At 41.4% G+C, this 13,616-nt stretch overlaps 2 protein-coding genes across 11 annotated transcripts in view; both read left to right on the forward strand.

Annotated features, from left to right (window-relative positions):
* LOC117572462 (mitogen-activated protein kinase kinase kinase kinase 5) overlaps positions 1 to 11,834 on the forward strand; it is a 79,734-nt gene extending 67,900 nt beyond the window's left edge. For 4 of the 10 annotated variants that reach the window (XM_052005998.1, XM_052006001.1, XM_052006000.1 and 1 more), the window contains exons 6-15: positions 442 to 529; positions 662 to 725; positions 1,141 to 1,200; positions 2,694 to 2,732; positions 6,842 to 8,147; positions 9,204 to 9,330; positions 9,397 to 10,194; positions 10,257 to 10,478; positions 10,538 to 10,664; positions 10,722 to 11,834. In XM_052005998.1, coding sequence (XP_051861958.1) covers positions 442 to 529; positions 662 to 725; positions 1,141 to 1,200; positions 2,694 to 2,732; positions 6,842 to 8,147; positions 9,204 to 9,330; positions 9,397 to 10,194; positions 10,257 to 10,478; positions 10,538 to 10,664; positions 10,722 to 10,821 — 2,931 coding nt within the window. In that variant the 3' untranslated portion in view covers positions 10,822 to 11,834. The remainder of the gene's footprint in view (positions 1 to 441; positions 530 to 661; positions 726 to 1,140; positions 1,201 to 2,693; positions 2,733 to 6,841; positions 8,148 to 9,203; positions 9,331 to 9,396; positions 10,195 to 10,256; positions 10,479 to 10,537; positions 10,665 to 10,721) is intronic. The other 6 variants (XM_052006003.1, XM_052006002.1, XM_034255297.2 and 3 more) reach the window with 6 other exon arrangements.
* A 430-nt stretch (positions 11,835 to 12,264) lies between these two features.
* LOC117571064 (ribosomal RNA-processing protein 8) lies at positions 12,265 to 13,493 on the forward strand. The gene has a single exon (XM_034253032.2). The coding sequence runs from the start codon at positions 12,369 to 12,371 to the stop codon at positions 13,452 to 13,454; it is 1,086 nt and encodes a 361-aa protein (XP_034108923.1). The 5' UTR covers positions 12,265 to 12,368; the 3' UTR covers positions 13,455 to 13,493.
* Positions 13,494 to 13,616: the final 123 nt, after the last annotated feature.

Below are 13,616 nucleotides of genomic sequence, written 5' to 3' on the forward strand. Positions count from 1 at the left end.
CTGTTTGTGAGGCTTGAGTTGTTGTTGTTGTGTGTGCCGCATGTCAACTCATAAATCTTCAATTTGTTTTGGATGTTTTGGGCGAAACTTTTCACTGGCTGTCACAGGCCAAGTGGCCAAAAGGAGAAGGAGGCACCCGGAGAGTATTAGAGTCACACATTTATTCAAATTTTACTTAGCGACAAGTTTTTGCAAGGCAACATGGCTCATGGTTGCTGGTTGCCGGTTGCTCGCTGCTGGTTGCTGAGACCGTGCTAGCAAAAGGCGAATATGATTTTGATTTATGAGATTTTATCAGAAACTTGAAAACTTTGTCACTGACTGACGATGGATCATAACGGCACTTTGCCTAACCTCCGTCTAAGTCGTACTAACTTTATCTGCTTTCTCTCTCTCTCTCTCTCTCTTACTCACACTCTCTCACTCTCTGCCTATTCACAGACGGTTGCTGGAGTACCACAGCGCATTGCCAGCAAGATGACGTCGCGTGCCAATGGGATTCCGGCCCAGAATCACACGCTCAAAACAGGCAAGCAGCTCACTTTAGTCACCTGTCCCAAAAGGAAATCACTATTAATTAAATGACACTCTCTCTCTTTTTCTGCCTATTCCTTTCTCTCTCTCTGTTGCTTTTCGTTGTTGTTTTTCTCTTTTTTCACAGGCATGACGACGAATTCGACGTGGTATGAGCGTTCTTCTAGTCCTGAAACGTTGCCTAGTGACATGTAAGTTAAACCCGCCTATAAACAATACATAAAATATGTGTACTATGTTTATAACAGTATAACAGTTATATATATAGTTATGCGAGTCGCGTTGCCTGATTCTTTGCTATAGCTTTTCTGTTCTGTTTGTTGCATTCGCATTCGCATTCGTCGCTTTTCTAATTCAGCAGCAATTTGTTGGCGCTGCTTCATTTTGCCTTACGTTTATAAATCAGTTAACACACATATACATATACATATATCAAAATACATACACAAAGGACAAGCTCATCTGTAAATTTCAGCTCATTCCATTTGGCCTGTTGTCTCTCGCTCTCTTTCTCTATACTTCTTTCAGTCTGCTTCTCATCTTATTGTTGTTGTCTGTTGTTCTCACACTCTCTGTTTCCATCTCTCTCTCTCTGTTTACTTTTAGTCCTCCGCCGATTCAGCGACAAAGATGCAGCGGCACTTTGATAATGAACATGTCTTTAAGGTTAGAGCTAGACTTAAAGCGTCAGCAGCAGTTGTAAAATTGTTGCTTCAGCCGCCAGTGGCTTTTGTCAATCGCGTTAATCACATTTAGCTTTAGCCTTGGCTGCCTTGGCCGCAACTTTCGCAACTTGCCTCATGCAGCTTGCCACATTTTGTCGCAGATACCTCAATGGTTGCATGCATGCCAGAGTTGTGCATGCCGCATGTTGTTGTACACAGACACAGATACACACGCCCACACACAAGTATATAAAAGTCAAAGTTTCTCGTGGCAGCAACGTGGATTACGTCGTAATAAATAATTAGCCCTCAGGTGAGGCTGATGGATGGCAGAACTGCAATTTGCAGCTAAGCTCAGGCATAGAAGACGTACAATATGTATTAGCAAGCAGTAACTACAGTCAGCATCTTCTCTCAAATGGAAGACAATTCACAGCACGCATACGACGCGTTGTACGACGCTTAACTCGACTGTCGCATAAGGCGTGCAATTTGTCATACTAAATGATTACATTGTCGCATCAAGTGCGTCTGCTTCTCCAGCTCCAGCACATTTGCTTATGCACATGAGTTTAAAAGCTTGTCGCAATCCTTTTTTTTTTTGCTCCTCCTTCAAGGAGCTCTAGCTGAGATTGGTTATTTATTTTCTTTCGGCTGCTTATTCTTGTTGTCATGAAATTGACAGCATCATCGTTGCTGATGTGTTGCCATAGAACGCATGTTTGCCGCTCTGCCACGCCCCCATTCAGTAGCTTAGCTCTGCTAAATGGCGCCCAAAAAGTTTTTCCAAGACGTCGCCTAGACGCTGCTTCAATTTGGGCTTAACCCAAGTAAACCAAACAGCAAACAACAAACAACATTAATTGGCCGAAAGCACTGAGAAAATATGAGCTCATATTTTTGTGTTCTTTTCGACTCTTTTTTTTTGTACTTTTAATAAAACCATTTGGGGCTTGGCTTTCATTTATGTGCTGGAAAATGTGATATTAAAACAAATTATGGCCATTGAAATTGGCTAATGCGTTTAATTGGCCGTAACCGCCCAAGAGAGTGTGGGAGGCAGCAATTTCTTTGTTCGCCTTTCGTTTTCCATCCTTTTCTATTTTCCCAATTTTCTATTCAACTTTTTTTGCACGGTTTGCCCGAAATCCCAAAGCTGTGTTTTTCTTTCTTGTTGTCGCCTTCTCTTTGCTTTGCGGCTTTTATCGAAAATTTTGCAGCAAATCAACGATTAATGCAGATTGTAAATCAATAAGTATATAATTAGTTCATTCAAAACAATTTCGATATGCTTTTTGGCCGTAGTTTTAGTTGTTCTTTTCGATCTTCGATGTACTTGTATTTTTCAACTACTATTTTTGGGGTCGCTTTGAATGATTTTTGATTTTGTTACTGTTTCTTTGATTTTGTTTTTGAACTCGAATCTTAACAACGAATTATTTTCTTTATTTTCGTTTTCTTTTTTCGTATATTCTTTGTGTTTGATTTTTGTAGGAGCCTCTTACAATATATTGATGAGGAACTAAAGCTAAGGTAACTACTACACATGAAATAATTACTATTACAGCAAAGTAAAAAACGAATCACATAAATTAGATGTAGCTGGGCAAATGATACCCTAGAATCAACTTCCCCCACAAATACTACTAACAAACACATTTGCACATATCTCTGTAATGTTAAATAATGGTTAAAGTCCTTCCCCAACACCTCAACACTTCATTCTACACTGGGACTTTCATTTAGAGATAAGCCGACTACACTCCGCAGCGTCATCTGTGTGTTCATTAGTGTTATAAGCAAAATATTACCATTCAGCTCAGTTTGCTAGTCTTAACCATCTTCATTTGGCATTGTTTTTTTTTGTTTTTTGGGGGGGTATTGTTAACTTTCATTCAACTCATATTAAGTTACGCTTTTTCTTTACAATTCTTCGCCTACTTTTATCCTTGTCTCTCGCACTTTTTGTTACATATTTTTTTTGTATATTGTGTGTACACTCTTTTGTTTTGTCTATTGTGCATTGTCTGTTGTCTGTTCTGTGTGGTTGTGGCTCTATTTGTAAAACTTTTACTATACACTCGTGCGTATACTTAATTCGGCTTTGTCTAGCACGCATATTACACATTCGCACTGTGCGCACGCCTTATGTCTAAATTATGCACAACCAACACACGCACACTTAACGACAAATCTTGGAGCAAATTTGCGATCGCTCGGAACACGAAACTTTACGGCCAAAACTGGCTCAAAGGAATTGGAAGGAATACGCTCCATTTGTCGCATATTCCTGACCCAAAAGCATCTCTCGACCCTTTTTCAATTTTTACTGTTTATTTATTTGATGATGTGAGTGTGAGCGTGTCTGTGTGTGTGTGTGTTTCTGTGAATGTGTGCGCAAATGGTTGTCCGCACATTGCTTTTATTGTTATTATTATTATTGGCGCGGCTAACTAGTGCCAATAATCCCAGGGTAAGCGTGTGTTTGCCTTGTTTATTTATTTGTTTGTTTGTTTGCTTGTTCGTTTTTATACGAGCTCTGACTCTGAGGATAGCATGTGTAACGACATGTTTAATGAATTTTAAGAGAGGTGCACGCTCCTCAAGCACAAATACAATGTATATACAAACGATTTTTCAAGAAATTGCAAACTTTGCGTAAGCACGTATAGAAATACCCGCTTAAAATCACTTTGTTGGCTAATATGTTTGGTGAATACACAATATTAGATATTCCAAGTTATCTAAGTATTTTCAATGATATTTTCATTTCCAAAGTATACATCTTTTGAGAAGCATTGGCAATGAAACTTAAAACGCTGAATTTACTATGAAAATATTCAGTGTTGGCACTTCTCAAAGTAAGAAAGCTACTTCCGAGTGTGCCCGACTATGAGATACCTGCTACCCATTTTTAATGACAGCAAAACAACAAAAATATTCAAAATATACAAATGGATTGGTATATTGGCTTTGTACTTTATGCAAAATATACCAGATTGTCAGCCAAAGCAACTAAGATCCGTATTATGATGATGTTTTTGTTTTGCTCATACAAAAGTATTTCCTACTTTTTATTTTTTCTGTTCAAAACCAATCATACAATTGTATGTACCAAAATTCGAGACTCTAGTTTCAATAATACGCTTATTATTAAATTTTTATCGATTAGAGGCAAAAATTGGAATCAAAATTGATCTAACAAGTGCTGTCGACATAATTATATCTCTATCTCTTATAGTGTCTGAGATCTAGGTGCCTTCGGCTATTGACCCTGATCAAGAATATATAGATATATAAGAATATATACTTTATAAGAGGTGCCTCCTTCTGCCTGTTACAAAACATTTCCCATTTTACCCGGTAGTAACGAGTATAATAAGGTGCAAATCAGATAAATAACTATCAAATATTTAAGACAGATTAGTAACAATACATTACTAATAAAATAATGTCTGCAGCTCAGATGACCACATCAATAAAAGAAACAACAACCAGAAGCATTCTTTTTCGAATTCAAAAATCATCAATAATTCGAAAATTACAAAAAAGCCAAAATTTACAATTAGATAATAATAAAAGCTTTAAAGAGTAATTTGCATAGCTACCTTCGAAGAATAATCTATTATATATGCTAAAAGTCAATTTGACTCACATTAGTAATTTCATATAGAATTTTTAGCTAAAATATTCCGATTGTCATAAATGTTAGAAGTAATAAAATAAATCACAAAAATATCCCAATTTATGTGTTTTTAGTTGGGCAAAGAGATGGAAGCCCTTTGGGCATTTATTTTATAGAAAGCAATGCACTTTGTTTTTCCTCCTCCATGTTTGCTTTTGTTTCCTGTAGGAAATATTTTATTAAATAGAATGCAAAGCTTGTTAAAATATGCGCACAAGCGTAACTTTTGCTATTAGCTCAAATTGAAAGAAATTTCAAGTATATAAAAAGTATTACTTCCTCCCACTCCAGTTCTATTCCTTCTGCTCTTTCTATTGCCTCTCTTTGTTCCGTTGTCTATTACTCTGTCAGTTGCTTAAAGTCTGCTGCAGTCTTACACTTGCCCTAATTGAAGAGTTGAGAAGTTGAAGCACATTGCGTGCCCCAGGAAGAGCAATTGCAATTATGTTGGGCGAACTGACTGCAAGGCAATGCAAGAAACTAATTTACAAATGACAACTTTATACCCTGCTCCCCCCCCTCGCTCCTTTTCCCCCTCTTTGAATCGCTTCCCCTTCAACGCCCACCCTTGCAGAGGGCAACAACAACACCTGCTGCTGCTGGCATTTCACAGTAAATTTATTTCGTTTTTCTTTTATTTTTGCGCCACTTTTGATATCCTGCAATCAGCAAGACAGCAAGAAATGGTTAGTTTAGTAGATTGCGATTTTCGTATCTTTAAGATAAAGAATGAACAATTATATAGAAAAAGTGATTAACAATTATAATTAACTTATATTATATATTTGCCACTTAGAATATTTTATGACAATAAAAGATTTAAGATTCCTATAATAGAGATACATATAAAGAAATTATAAACCATTTATACAAAAATGAAGCAACATTAAAATTGTATTTTGCCTCTTTGTTATATTTTTTGACATTTAAAGTTCAGGCAGGGTTCGTCTAAGTCGAGCACACTCTATTTTGTTTGAAATGACTGTGATTTGTTGCTTCTTTTGCTGCATTTTATGTTTGTCTTATTTTGCTCGCATTTTATTTGGAAAATCTTTTGCGTTGCGTTTATTAAGAAATATTTTTCCAGCATTTTCTTCATGTTGCTCTTTTGCTCCCTCTTCTTTGAGTGTTCTCTGTTTTCCCTATGTGCGTGGCAATTTTCTATTTGGAGCATGCCGTCTTTGTGTGTATGTATGTATGTGTGAGTGTGTGCTGCATGTGTATGTATGTGTGATTCGTGTTTGTGTTGAGTGTATTTGATTCACATTTGTTTTGCATCTCATGCATAATTTATTCCACTCACATTAGATCATTTATTTGTATTGCGTCTGCTCGCAATAATAACAACAATACCAACCACAAATAGCAAACAATAATAAACAAACAACCGCAAAAAGCACAATTGGTCTACGCCACCCAAGGGGTGTGGGGCATGGTCAAACATACAGAAATTCAATTAAGAACTTTAAACATCTTAATCCTGTTCAAATTCGTTCTCATCGCACGTTGAGAGCAACCTCAAGATCAAGGGTAGACTTGTTAGACTCATTCACACATACACTTACACATATGCATTAACCTGTCTGAGGGGTTTGGAAGGGGGGCATGCAGCTGAACCCAAGTTAACCCCTTGATACACTTACCAAAACCTCTACTAAACACAGTTGCACCTCGCAACCTTTGCCCCAAAACACATTCTTCCGCTGTTGGGAGAAGTCAACAACACCAATGCCAATACCAACACACACACACACACACACACATGATTCACACACAATGTATGTTTGTTGTGCGTGTTGCAACGATGAAGCTCAAACACCTTGGCTTTCTCTCTTTCTCTTCTCTTCTCTTATCTATATTCCATAACAACGCGTCTCTCTCTATCTCTCTCTCTGTCTCGCTCTCGCTCGCTCTCTTTGTCTCCGTCTGTCTCTTTCGATCGCTGGGCCGCTCTTAGAGCCACATTACCATTGAACGAGACCAAAGAATCGGCTGCACTTGGTGGTGGCGAGTGCAGCTGTGCCCACAATGGCGTCGCTGGAGGCGCAAGCGGCGGAGGCGGAGCAGGAGCAGGCGGAGGAGGAGGAGTAGGTGGAAGTGGTGCATCCACAAATGGGGGCATAGCAGGAGTCGCCGGCAGCGCAGGCGGAGGTGGAGGCGGAGGCGGATTCAGTAGCAACAGTCGCGCCATCGTTGGCGCTGGCGACATCGGTGGAGGGCATCATCATCACCACCACCATCATCATCATCATCATCAACAACAATACTCGAGCACAGCCGCGGGCATAGGCATTGGCATTGGCATTGGCACTCAGCACCACCAAAATCAAAACCACAACCACCACCACCACAACCACCTTAACCACCAATCCAGCAGTGCACTGACTTCGTCCAGCACCAGCGGCGCCTTGGCCACATCAGCCAACTCCAACTCCAATTCGAATTCGAGCTCGAACATGAACTCCAATTCGATATCCATGAATCCATTGAGCATGTCCGCTTCGTTGGCCTCCATGCCCGGTCTGAGCGCCTATCTGGGTCTATCGAATTTGCGCACAACCAGCATTGGCGATGGCGACGACGATATCAATCTGGACGTCGACATTGTCATGAATAATGCTAGCAATGGTGGTTCAAGTTCGGGCGCCGGGTGCTCCGCCTCCGCTGCGCATTATCTCCGCCACAGCAGCAACTATCGCTCGGCGGCGGCAGCGTCCGCAGCGCAGTCAGTTGCCAATTCTGGTGATGCTCATGGCCTTGGGTTGCTTTCATCGCTCGCATCCAGCACCCCATCATCAAGTTCAACAACAGCAGCAGCAGCAACAACAGCGGCAGCAGCAGCAGCCACGTCATCAGCATCGTTTTATAATCGCCTCCTACTCCTCGATAATTCCAGCGGCGATGCAGTTGGCGGCAGCAGCGGAGGAAGCGGCGGAGGCGCAGTCGGTGGCAACAGCAGCAATGGCTTGGACAAGCATGACTCCATTGTTACACCCACAGCTGCCCCACAGTCAGCCGGCGATGGCTTCTTGCATTCCAACTGCGCCTCGACCAGCACAGCAGCAGCAGCGGCGGCGTCAGCGTCGGCGTCATCAGCACCTTCTTCAAGTGGAGGCAACTCGTCGCATCTCTACCAGAATCTGCTGCGGAACAGCGCTGCGAGCAGCACAGAGGCAGCCCAAGTGGAAGCGGCAACAGGAACGGGAACGGGAACGTCCGGCAATGAGAACAGCAACTGTGATTACCGAAGCGAGAGCAACCAGGTGAGCGAAAAACTAACTCCCACTTAACGGAGGTTATACAATATTTTGTAATGGAAGGATTGTAGCAATCTAAAAACAAGTGAGAGAGCTACAAAAAACAGAACATCAGTATTATTCTTAAAATATACCTTATCAATATACCAAGGTTAGGGCAAAGCATAGACCAGTGGAGGTCCGTAGCTGTACCGGTGAAGCGTGTCTTTGTTTTAGAAGTCCCACAGTATGGATTCATTTTTGGCAAAAGCCAGTAGCATCCTATCCTGGGTGGTAGCCGTGAAACGTCACGAAGATCATTGTTGCACGGCGAATCGAGATATTTCATCCGGAGTTGGGATAAAGCTGGTCATCTCCAAAGAAGATGCTCAAGTGTTTCCCTAACTCCGGACTCGTTGCATTTCCTGCACTGATCACTGTTCGTGATGCCCAGCTTTACAGCATGGACAGCCGACAGACAGTGACCAGTTAAAATGCCTAGCATTAGCCTGCAGTCTTTCCTTGAATCCTTATATACCAAAATCTATATTAAATTAAGAAAGATACTATAGATTTAAAAACATACCAGATTGTCAACCAAAGCAACTAAAACCCGACTGCAGCAGCCGTTTTTGCCATAGTAGTCTCTGAAATCTAAGTGCTCATACGGACAGATACAGTCAAGGAAACGGACTATATATCTCGGCTATATCGCCTATGGTGATCAAAAATATATTTACTATATCCTGTCAAATACATTTCCTGTAGGCATTAAGTTATAAACCCTTCTAGCCAATGGGTAAATGGGTATATCAATAATTGTTTGCTTGGCTTAGTATTCTCTCTTCCTCCCAAATGCATTTCCTTAAACATTTCTACCTATTCCACAAAATGGTTTAGATCCTACGAGGGGTTCTTCTGTTTCTGGTGTTGCTAGTTCGTCCGCACATTCGTTTCCTTCTTATTTCCTAAGAGTCTCCTCGAATCAGTTTGGTTCGGGATTCTCGAATAACCTTAGATATTATTGTAGTCCTACTAAGTGCTAAGAAGCTCCACTAATATGGTTTTATATTTATGTCACAGAATGGTGTGGAGGACTCGCCTCGTCGCCATAGCTCAATGGATCAGCTGATCGGACTGCTCAACGACATGGGCAAGTCGTCGCGCACACGCAGTCTCAGCGACGGCGGCACCCAGGACGACGACGAAGGTGAGTGGCTAAGATAGTGGAAGATAAGTTCGCAATAGTAATTCACACTCTTTATGCACTTTGCAGTGGAGAAGGAAGCACAGCCGGATCTGTTGAATAACACGCCGCCTGTGCCGCCCAAGCGTTCGCATCGTCGTCGCCACACACCACCCAGACCCATCTCGAACGGTCTGCCACCGACGCCCAAGGTGCACATGGGCGCCTGCTTCTCCAAGATCTTCAACGGTTGTCCGCTGCGCGTGCATTGTACCGCATCGTGGATCCATCCGGAGACGCGGGATCAGCATCTGCTGATTGGCGCCGAGGAGGGCATCTACAACCTCAATATGAACGAGCTGCACGATGCGGCCATTGATCAGATGTTCCCGCGTCGCACCACCTGGCTGTATGTGATCAAGGATGTGCTGATGAGTCTTTCCGGCAAATCCTGTCAGCTCTATCGCCACGATCTGGTGGCGTTGCACTCGAAGCAAACGGTGCGCTTCTCGTTGCACATGAACAAGATACCAGAGCGTCTGGTACCGCGGAAATTCGCGCTCACCACCAAAGTGCCGGACACCAAGGGATGCACGCAATGCTGCGTCACTCGCAATCCCTACAATGGCTACAAGTATCTGTGCGGTGCGACGCCCAGCGGCATCTTCCTGATGCAGTGGTACGATCCGCTCAACAAGTTCATGCTGCTGAAGCACTGCGATTGGCCAGCCAGCAGCATTCTGGGCGGTGGCTATGGATGCGTCCAAAATGGCCATACGCCGGTCTTTGAGATGATCATCACGCCGGAACTGGAGTATCCCATTGTGTGCACAGGAGTGCGCAAGGCACTCAACGGTTGCCTTAAGCTGGAGCTCATCAACATGAACAGTGGTAGTCAGTTGTGTCCATTGGTTGAGCACTTTGCTGACCCTTCGTTTTTTGCTTTGCAGGTGCCAGCTGGTTCCACTCGGAGGATCTGGAGTATGACGCCATGGCCACGATGGTGCCGCGTCGCGACCTGCTCAAGGTGGTGCGTGTCCACCAGGTGGATAAGGACGCCATTCTCGTCTGCTATGGCAACGTGATGCAGGTGGTCACCCTGCAAGGGAATCCCAAGCAGCACAAGAAGATGGTGGCCCAGCTTAACTTTGACTTTAATGTGGACAGTATTGGTAAGTGATGAGGATGACAAAATGCTCTTATGCTCTTGCTAATCGCAATCCTTTTGCAGTTTGTCTACCGGACAGTGTATTAGCATTCCACAAGCACGGCATGCAGGGCAAGTCGCTGCGCAACGGCGAGATTACGCAGGAGATCAAGGACATGAGTCGCACCTACAGGCTGCTGGGCAGTGATAAGTGAGTGCAATATCTAAATAAGTGTTAACTATGCTGACTTTTCCTATATTCTTCCAGGGTCGTCGCCTTGGAGAGTCAACTGCTGCGCACGGGTTCGCTGGGCAGCGAGGAAGGACATGATCTGTATATTTTAGCCGGTCACGAGGCCAGTTACTAAGGGCGCTAAATGTAATATGCGACAGAAAGAGGGAGGGATTAAAATTTTTAAAAAATACAACCGCGCGTCAACTACTAACTGTAATGTAATTACTCGTAGGCCCTAAGCTCTAAATTAAACTAAATTAAAACAAAACAAAACAGAAAGGAGAAAAACACCCAGGCATTAAGCAATTAGCTATTTCGAAAGCTACTTAGCGCATTTTATTCTAGTTGAAGAGGCAGCCACGAACTACAACTAAAGAACTATATGAATAAATAAATCAGCAAGATCAACAGATTATTAGTCCTCCCATTTATCCATTCTTTGCCAAAAAAAAAAAACAAAAAACAAAACAAAAGCAGAAAATACACCATATATACGAAAAAGAAAACTTAAATAAAATGAAACTCCCACTAGAAATACGAGAACATAATAATATGAATACAACCTTATATATAGTATGTATGCTGCACAGTCTACCCGATTCCGTTGTAATTATTATTTTTACTATTATATTTTTGTATTACAAAGAAAGAAAATGCTTTAAATTGTATGCCTAACTTTATTAAATTATGCATAAATTATTTACTTTTAGACATTTTGTGTAACACTCACAAAGCAATTAACTAAGTTTCCAACAGGATTAAATGAGAGAGAGAGAGAGATAGCAGTAAAATGAAGATGAATGAAGAAGAAAAAAAATTAGAATGAGAAAGTCAAGAGCGGCGAGGCGTACGCATTAAAAGTACCGTAATTAATTATAATTATGATTACTAGACACTAATACAAGTACACACGTATATATATATATATATATATATAAATTTCATAGTTTTTAGCAATTGTAAATCGCAAATGTTTTTGTAGTGTCTAACGTGAAGCAGAACTGTATTGGATTGAATCGCAACAGCGACAGCGACTCGGAGATTCAATTGATGAGGATGTGAGAGAAGATTGCATGCATAACGGTTTGTTGGGAAACAAATTAGCATAAGAATTTTCTAAAAAAAAAAAAAAAAAAAAAAAACAAATATACAAAAACACTACAATATAAATAAAGATTTATTCACATTTAAAAAAATCAAACACACGGACATTGCAAAATTGTAAAAGGATTCCATTTGGTCCACGTATCTGTACGTTAAAAACTGATTGTCATAGTTACGATTCTTAGCCTAAGAAATCAACTTTCCGAGCAGCACATTTTCGTCTTCAGTTGTAAAAACAAAAACAAACAAAAAATAAATAATAAATTTTAAGTTAATTAGTTCGTACGTAAACACGTAAAAAGCGAGAAACCGAAAATTATAAATTAATAATAAATACAAAGAACTTGTTAAACTTTAGTTTAGTGCAAAAATAAAAAGTATTTAAAAGAAAATATTGTTCTTATTAAAAAAATACATTTTAAATAGCCCGCCTTTTAAATAAGTTGGCAGCACCATTACTTACGTATATTTGAGCAAACCGCGTGCGGTCACACTGAACATAACAAACCAGCTTCACGTGGTCCTGCATATTTTGTTTTGATTTGTAATAAATAACAAATAAAACAAAAATCGAAAATGGCATTTGAGGTGCCAGCGTGGGATAAAGGCGCACTAGCTGTTAAATTCAAACCTGGAACGAATCCGGCAATCGATGCCCCCAAGACGAAACCGAAGAAACTCAAGCAGAAAAAACCCAAAGTAAAGAAATCGGAAAGAAAACAAAAATCAAAAGTGAAGCAGCAAATAAACAGCACATACAGACTGGGCAAAGGACCGCTGGCACCGCCAGTTGAATCCTCAGATTCTGAAGCAGATGACGAGATGCGTGCCATGCACAAGATCCGCAGTGGTCGCATCGAAAAGCAGAAGCCACCAGCCAAAGCAGCAAAGGATCAAAAGAAACAGCTGACGCTGAAGCCAGCTCTTCTCCAAGCCGCCGTAGAATCGATGGAAACGACACCCACTCCTGCATCTGCCCCTTCCACTAGTGCAGCACCAGAAGGTGCTTTGGCCAACAAACTGCATGCGGAGCTAATGGGCGGACGCTTTAGATACATCAATGAGCAGCTTTACACAATGAACAGCAAGAAGGCGGAGGACCTCTTTCGTTCCGACAGTGGCGCTTTCGATGCTTACCATGCTGGCTATCGCCAACAGGTGGAGAAATGGCCCTCAAATCCATTAAACCGCATCATCAAGTTGGTAAAGCGACTGTCGAAAACTGCAGTAATCGGTGACTTTGGCTGCGGAGAAGGTAAACTAGCGCAATCGGTACCCAACAAGGTGTATTCAATGGATCTGGTTTCGAGGAGGGCCGATATTGTGGCCTGTAACATCACAAAGACACCGTTGGAGGCACAAGCTCTGGATGTGGCCGTCTATTGCCTATCATTGATGGGCACCAACCTTAACGATTATCTTCTTGAAGCGAACCGAGTGCTGAAGCTGCACGGCAATGTTTACATCGCAGAGATCCAGTCGCGGTTCGAAGATGTGCGAGAGTTTATACGTTTTATGACTTCATGTGGATTTGATCTCGTTAAAAAAGATGTGGCGGTGAATTACTTTTACTTCTTTCACTTCCGAAAGATGCGACATGTGGGCAAGGATGTTAAGCTGAAACCGTTCTCGCTGAAACCATGTCTCTACCGCAAACGATAATAATTATTAATACATGCAATAAATGTATTTAAAAAGAAAATTCGGTAATGTGTTTTATTGTTTTTAAAAAATACAAGCGAAGATTGAATTTAGATGAATTTAATTTTCAAGATTTTGGATAGGTAGAAATAACACTTGGAGATTAATTCGGAAGGACTCTGA

This window comes from Drosophila albomicans, chromosome 3 (assembly GCF_009650485.2).
Source record: "Drosophila albomicans strain 15112-1751.03 chromosome 3, ASM965048v2, whole genome shotgun sequence".
Lineage (NCBI taxonomy): Eukaryota > Metazoa > Arthropoda > Insecta > Diptera > Drosophilidae > Drosophila > Drosophila albomicans.

Bases quoted from the DNA above. Each gene is read 5' to 3' on its own strand.
- LOC117571064 (XM_034253032.2), top strand. From the start codon at position 12,369: ATGGCATTTGAGGTGCCAGCGTGGGATAAAGGCGCACTAGCTGTTAAA.